The 7727-nt window shown below is 44.8% G+C and overlaps 1 protein-coding gene across 3 annotated transcripts; it reads right to left on the bottom strand.

The window, feature by feature from the left end:
* Nucleotides 1-398: 398 nt before the first annotated feature.
* On the bottom strand, nt 399-4346 carry LOC146599617 (urotensin-2 receptor-like). Of its 3 annotated transcripts, none has more exons than XM_085298295.1 (2): nt 4330-4346; nt 399-2050 (listed from the first exon to the last, which is right to left on the bottom strand). In XM_085298295.1, the coding sequence occupies exon 2, from the start codon at nt 1904-1906 to the stop codon at nt 758-760; it is 1149 nt and encodes a 382-aa protein (XP_085154421.1). In that variant the 5' UTR covers nt 1907-2050; nt 4330-4346; the 3' UTR covers nt 399-757. The 3 variants fall into 3 exon arrangements, with proteins under 3 accessions (XP_085154421.1, XP_085154420.1, XP_085154419.1); XM_085298294.1 differs by lacking the exon at nt 4330-4346 and adding an exon at nt 3659-3754; XM_085298293.1 differs by lacking the exon at nt 4330-4346 and adding an exon at nt 3607-3754.
* Nucleotides 4347-7727: the final 3381 nt, after the last annotated feature.

Consider the following 7727-nt stretch of genomic DNA (forward strand, 5'->3'; position numbering starts at 1 on the left):
GAGACATAGGTCTGGTCTCTCTGCTGGATGTTGTGGGTTTTTTTGTGGATGCCCTGGGAATAACAAAATCAGAAGTTTCTAAGTCTTTCTTGGGGGAGGGAAAAGGGCAGATATTCTGGCAAAGGAAATGTTTGTGAGGAACAAACAATGTCTCCCCCACTCTGGGTGCTCATGTGTTCAGCGTCAGCATTTTAGAGGATGCTAAGTGTCCCCTGACTGTGGCACTGTCATGGGAAGGTCTACCTCTACCTGTGTTAACACACATGCCAGCATACTGCAGGAGTAACTCTACAATGTACACTTGTGTGGATGGAAAATCAAGCCCAGCACATACATATTAGCGTAAGATGTGAACGAATAAATACGAATGAGACTAAAACCAGGATGTAAATGTCTCTTGATATTCTTCCTCCAAACTGTTTAGTTCTACCCCAAATGCAAACTGGATTGCATGTCACAAACATCAGATGCTTTGTCTTTATTTCATTGTTTTCAGTTCTCATACAACTACTGATCAAATGTTACTGCTTTAAAAAGAACAAAGTACAACCATTCACAAAATAACAATTTTTAACTCTGTGAGACAGCAGATACCATTAAAAATCATAGGCTTTCATGAGAAGAGATATATGGCACAGCCTCTGGAATAAATGTGTACATATTATGGATCTGCTGAGGCTTTGCCTTTACAGTATACACCTTAAATCAAAGCAACATTGAAGTCAATATTGATTGTTCCTGAGAATATATTTTACTTTCAGGCACTGCTGTTTCCCAAAGGAGCATGAGCAAGAACATATGTCTCTGTGCAGTGCTGACWGCTCGTGGAGAGGGATCTCCCTGAAATCCTCTGAAATCGATTCCTCCTTTGGAAGTACCCGCTGCTGCTGCTAAGAGACCGCTGCCTGTTCTTCAAGTAGTCCCGGTAGTTTTTGGTGAGTAGGGTGTAAAGGAAGGGGTTGATACAGCTGTTGCTGTAGGTTAAGCAAGTTGTCAGATAATTAATGTTCTTCATCACCTTAGGAGACAATGGGAGGGATTCATAATACTGGAAGAGGAGTTGCCATATCCAGAAAGGCAAGAAGCAAGCCCAGAAAACCAGCACTATAGTGAAGATTAAATAGAGCACCTTTTGATTTGGCAGCCGCTTGGTCTGCTTGAAGGATGCTGTTTGTGACACCCAGTAAATCTTAGCTAATCTGATGTAGAGGTAGCCAATGATTACCCCTGGGCCCACAATGCTGGTACCAAAAAGGATGGTGAGATAAACTTTGTAGGACAGCTTGCTCCAGGTGGGCAGGCAGATACTTTTGTTGTCTCTTTGTACCAGCTGGATCATGATGAGCATCGGGAGCGTAAGCAGCAGCGATACCAGCCAAATGGCAATAGCAATGGCTTTTCGGTAGCTCTTGGACCTCTTCACAGTGTCCAGGGGCTTCAGCACGGCAAAGTAGCGCTCGGTGCTCATGACTGTGAGGGTGAAGATACTGGCATGCATAGTGAGGAAGTCCAGACTGAAGAGGATGCGACAGCCAATGTCCCCAAAGTACCATTTCTGAATAAAGTAGGTTCCGACAATGAAGGGGATGGTGAGAAGGTAAAGCAGGTCTGCCAGTGCAAGGTTGATGATGTAAATATACATGGAGGCAGACGATCGCAAGTAATGGCACATCACTAGCAAGGTATAGACATTTCCTGTCACCCCAATCACACACATAAGGGAGAGTATTGTCCCGATGGTGCAGATGACGATCATATCCTCCATGGAACTGGCAGCTGTAGGGCCATCCCAGGTGGCATTGATGGAGTTGTTGGGTCTGACCCTGAACCGGCCACCATTGCTTGTGTCCATGACCATGTAGGGAGTTGCTGTAAAGTGGCTCTCCAGTTCATCAGTTAGGGACATCCTCCTGGTCTTTTAATACTGGATGCTTCGTTCATGCCACAGGGGTCTGCAGATCTGTTTTTTCTGCCCTGAGAAATGTGACTACCGGGAGCTGGTAAACCATTTCTTAGCAGGTTCTCATCCAAAGAAGAACTGCTTTCTCCACTAGAAAAAAGACATCAGTAACCAACATATTAGAAATTTGGCAGAGCAACAGAATTTATCTTCAGAAATCACCTGTCCTGAGTACATATCTGCACTGTCTGCAGGTACCAAGGGTCTTCTGCATTGAAGCTACTCAACAAGTTGTGCAGATCCTCGTAACCACTTGCTGCAATCCTCAAAGTTAATTTGGGATTAGGGAAAAAAAAATCCTTCCTAAATTCATAATGGTGACTTATAGACCTATTAGCATGTTTGCTTAATCCTTGGCAACCTGGCACTTGCTAAGCTCTTAACTTGAAGGAGTCTAAGACACCAGAAAAGGGAAAGCAAACCTTAACTTTCAATTTGCAGCCAAACTGATGTCTATTTTGTTTCAGTGCCACACTCAAAGTCCTGCCCAACATTTCTGCAGAGCTTCCAAAGGACAATTGTCCTTGAATGAGAAGCCTGCAGTTTCAAACTGTAGTGAAGTGATGGAAAACAAAACCATTTCAATCTATATAGCAAATTGCGTTGTATGTGCATAAACTTTTTTTTTGTGCTTCCTATCTAGTGTGAACCCGCAGATATTTGCACATGTCCATACATAGATATATCTCCAACAAACTTACCTGTGGACATGCCTGAACAGCCTTATGCAGAGACTCGTGTGCTTGCTCTGCAGCATTTAGGGCACATACTAGACATTTGTACGCTGGAGCTTTTGGTTAGCTCAAGCCTAATAATAGGTGCAGTACAAGTTTGTGTCAACCTGCACATAGATCTGCATTTGTACTATGGGTTTTATGGAGCTCAAATTGTCTATTCTTATGGAAAAATGTACAAGAATGTGTCTTGGGCTGCCTTATCCTTGTAGGGCTCAGCAGGCAAGGATTTCCCTGTGCCTTACACTGGGCAAATTGGGTTTGTTTTATCATGGGAATCTGGCAAGTTCTGCAGCTTTTCCCAATGAATTCAGTGTCACTTGGCCTACACATCTGCTCTGACCTCTTTGCCCTTCCTCCCACTTATTCCTTGGCAGCAGGGTTACAGCACTAGGCCCTCCTCTGGCTGTATGTATATCAAAGACCTTGAGAGAGTGATCACTACAGTACTAGAGGTTGGACAATGTTAATCTCTTCATGACTTATCCTCTCCTTCCTTCCCTATTACAACCTGCTGTCATTGACTGGTGCTATAGAGATGTTATGCGGAAAGTCTGTATAAAAGAGGGCAATCCAGTACATAGAGATTTCTCACACAGAACCCATCCCACCATCCCTTTGAGTTCAAATATCCAATGAGTAAAGGCTGAACGTGGTCCTGGAGTGGACAGTGCGCCTGTGAGCACTTTCTCCCAATCTCAGCTTTGACAGTCTCATTAGCATCTCAGCTATCCTGGACCTTGCAAAATCAAACCTGCCTCCTTGCTGCCCCACTGAGCCAGTGCAGCCCCTTCCCACTCTGGCTTTGGGCATGTGCAGTCAGCCTCCCCATGCAACAGCTTGCTCCCTCATTACTCGCTTTGTCAACACACTTCTTTGTTCAACTATGTGCTGTGCTGGCAGCTGAAGCACCATGCATGAAGAAGTCGCAGTTGTTCACAGGCTCTTCCAGTGTCTCTGTCACCTGGTTGCTGTTCGCTCCATTGGGAATGAAGATCTCTGCATGGGATGCTCCAGCTAAGCCAGTGCAGGTTGCGCATGCTGCTCTTGAGTGGAGCTAGTTTCATGCTAGCTCATTTTCTGGTGCATGTTTCCATGGCCTATGTGCCCCTTTTTTTGCAGCTACCCTGATTTTGCCCTGGGTACTGTGAAAAAGGGCAGATTTGCCCTGTGCCTGTGCACTTTTGTGCAGTGCCCCCAAAGTGACAGTTTGTGCCTGAGAGAGCTCAGCACACCACATCTCCCTGCTCTGTTCTTCCACTGAGCCTGCATTTTACTTAATTCATCAACTTGCTACAGCTGCTAACTTCATTCAGATGCTTCACCTGTCTTGAAACAGAACCCATAGCTAGGCAGGTCCTCAGTCCTCAAGGAGGAAAATTAAATAGAATGAGGAAACCCTGCATTGTTTTAATGCTACTGTCATTTCTACACTCATGCATAAATACATATACTCATACCCATGCACACACACACACAATAAAGAGCTTATTATTCCAAGCAGCAATTTAAAGCATCTTATGGTCTAAGCATTTTTCTCAGCCATTCCTGCCTTTTGCTCTACCGTATCACCACACAGGGGTACCATGCACAACCCATTAACTACAAGCATAAATTAATTTTTCCTGCTCAAACCTTGCTCTTCAATCCAGCAGATGAAGTTTCCTAAAAGAAATAAAATAAATATGATGATTTTAAAAAGGATTTAAAACTGTAGGTAAAAAAAAGAAAAGAAAAAAACAAGACCAGAAAAAAAGAGAATCCTTCTTCATGGCAGGACAGTGAGAGATCCCTGGTGCTCTGTCGCATCTGGAAAGGCAGTGGCAAGAAGTGAGTGTGCTACCTAGCCAAGTATGTTTGAAATCTGTGCACTCTTAATACGCTCATTCTCCTCCCTTAGCTCACGCCTGCTATTTCTGTAACTCAGTGACGTTAGACATAGTGTAGCTTTGATTGCAGGCAGCAAAGATCCTCTTTAAAGAAGCAGCATTTTGATAGCTAGGGCTTATTTTGTCAGCTTGCCTTGCCTGGCTGTGAGCTAGCTGGGAAGAGGCAACACGTCACTGTTTTTTTCATCCCAGTATTGGTGATATGAAAAGCTGGCTGGCTCCTCCTTGCATTGCATAGAAGAGTGTGAATGTCTAACAGTACCTGAGCAAAATGATGTGTCAGGGAAGAGATGTTGGGCCAGGGAGGGTTAAATTCCTCTGAGGAGGGTTGGCAGCCCATGGAAACTGGCTGAGCTCCTCAATGCTGTGATCGATTCCAAAGTGAAGTAGAAGTTTATTTGGGTTGGATGGCATATGAACAAATGAATCTGTGTGGTGGTATCATGCACGGCAGCATCTGAGATATTTTAGACTGGCAATAACAAAATGTTAGCCAGGTTATTTGGGGTTCTGCTGGTTGCCTTTCCCCAGTGATACTCAAGGAGTGCAAAGACAAAGTGAGAGCTATCAGGCACCTAGAAAAACAGTAGTGCTGAGGAAGGAGCTTGCACTGAGAAATGGCTAAGCTAAACTCAGGAATATTTTAGCAGCTGAATGTTGTGTGGGTTGTTTGGTCATGCTGGACTTGATCTTTCTCCCGCTTTAGCTCCATGGAGAGTTGCCTCTGATTCATACCAACATGAAGTGAGGAGTGCCCATTTCCTGAGATGGCCCTCAATGAGTGTGAATATTGGGGAGATGCTGGTCAGGCCTGTTATTTTGTTGCTGGTCTGCATTCAGCTGGCCACCACCATTAGTGGTTCTTCCAAGTAGGTGGTCTTGCAAGGTGGCAGCTAGTGGCATGAGCTGATCCCTAGCTCTCTCCTGTATCTCTGTGACTGAGAGCCAGTTCCTTTTCCAGTTCGTTCCCTAAATACCTGTATTGTTTATTTGTTCTCCTCTATCTTTTATGCTCTACCATTTGGGAGCTTTCGGTTGCATCCTGTTTCTAAGGTCTTCCTGCAGAGCAAATCCAATTCATTTCTGTATGAATAAATGCCGCTCAACCTTAGAGCATGTGGACCCTCTAAATAGTGCTTGAGTGGCACAGGGTAACTGTGTAAGCACTTGGCAGGTTCAGTGAGCACCAGCTGTGGCTGTCCCTGCAATGGACCAGCTGATGTTCAGAGCAGGGTATCACTAAGATAAGGCCTTTTGTGTGTGGCAAGGACTCTGGTTAGGAGCAATCACTCAGGTGGAGGCTTAATTTTGCAATGAAAATAGATTTCACATTAGCATAATAAGGGCTGGTCAAGCTCTAAAACCACAGCCCGAACAACCTCTTATTTAAGTCTCTTTGCTCTAAATCTGCATTTTATGGCTAGGTCCTAGTAAATCTTTTGAAAAGTGCTAGTTGGGAAGATGAGGGTGTGCCAGGGCTATCCATGCTGCCTCCTGAGCTGCTCTCCAGGCTTTGCTGCAGAGCCTGGGTGAGGTGGAGCAGCCTGTTGACTCTGGGTCACTGCAAAGGCTGTTCCATGAGTGCTGACTGTGGAGACAAGCTCTGAATTGTGAGAGTAAGCAGGTGGATGTAAGGTGTTAAGTGTAGGTCCCACCTCTTCTCAATATCAGTGGCAGGCTAGCAGTCATCAGCAGGTGCCTGAGTTCAGCACCCAAAGGTGGTCTTGCTTGAAATCCAGCTCTCACATATCACTGAGGGGCTGGTGCCCTTAGCTTGGCACAAGCCCAGCTCCCTAAATGGTGACATGGATTTGAGATGTAAGTGCGTCCCCTTGGCATGGCTTAGATGTGCCAGTTTGTTCTCCAGTGTGTGGAAGGTGTGTCCAGAGGCTGCTCTAGGCTTCTGATGTTTCCATCTCTATTGGAAGTAGTAGAGAGTTTCCAGCTCTACTGGAAACATCAAACTCTTGTCATTCCTCTGTTACTGAGGTTGAAGCAAGGGAGTATGGGAAGGTTTCTGCCTAATCCCTCAGTTCCCTGGATCAGCTGGTCTCAACCTGGTATTTTATCTTTGGGGTTTAAACTGCTTGAAAAATATTATATCATCCCAGTGTGTTTATTAGGACTTATCTGTGACCACAGAGCTGCTATTAGAGCAAACTGGATTCACATATGGTCAAAAAGCATTTGTGCCCCAGTGGAGTGGTTAAAAAAGATGTCTGGAGAGCCATTTGAGAGCAGTGTGGGCAGTGTCAGGTTCTCAGCCCTGGCTCCAAAGATTGTTTGTGGTTTTATTTTCCCCTTTTCTTTTCCCTTTACTTTCCTCATCTGCAGAACAGAGATCATTGCATTCGCTCATCTCCCAGTGCCTGGAGTATCAGGGCTTTTTAGACTTGTCAGATGCTTTTAGAGTTATGGATAGGAGTCCCAGCCATCGTTGTTTGTAACATGATTAGGAGCTGCACGCTAAATATCAGGTAAGAGTACAAGCCCTCTGAGCAATGAAACAGGTCTGTTCCGTTGTTCATACAGCATTCACTGCCACAGGGCTCAGCTTCTGCATAGGGGCCTTTTGAAGTTACTGCAATGGCAATGACTGTTATTATTCTGTTATACATGGGGCAAAGACCTGTTCTCCACTTTGCCATGGGGATTTATGCCAGTGCTGTGAGAATTTGATTGTGTTTGGCTGAGTCAAACCTTGCTCAAGCAGTCAAACCTCTTGGGTCTCCCAAGCTGGCCTGTATACCTCACTGGGCTGTCTACCACCTTCATCGTATTTGTCTGGGGGCCCATTTGGCACTTACTGTTTTTGCAAGGGCAGTTTTGAAAACAGATTTGTCAGTATCAGTGTGCTTCCTTCTGCTCTAAGCTGGAAATATGAGTTTGCTTACATATCACATTTTAAAAATGTCATAAAATGGTGCTCCCTCTGTGTAGGGAACAGCTTGTATAAATGCAACTAAAAATGATGAAGAGAAAAAAATTTATGTATATGTCCACATTCTTGATCTGGGTCAGTTCTAGAAACAGGTGTAAGCTCAGGGTAAGACATGATTCCCATTTTTACGACTTGGTTTACTCCGCTCCATGCATGACCCCTCCCCCACCCTTAATACTAGAAGCAGGCATGACATAATATAC

Source organism: Rhea americana, unplaced genomic scaffold (assembly GCF_003343005.1).
Source record: "Rhea americana isolate MKP2758 unplaced genomic scaffold, rheAme1 scaffold_138, whole genome shotgun sequence".
NCBI lineage: Eukaryota > Metazoa > Chordata > Aves > Rheiformes > Rheidae > Rhea > Rhea americana.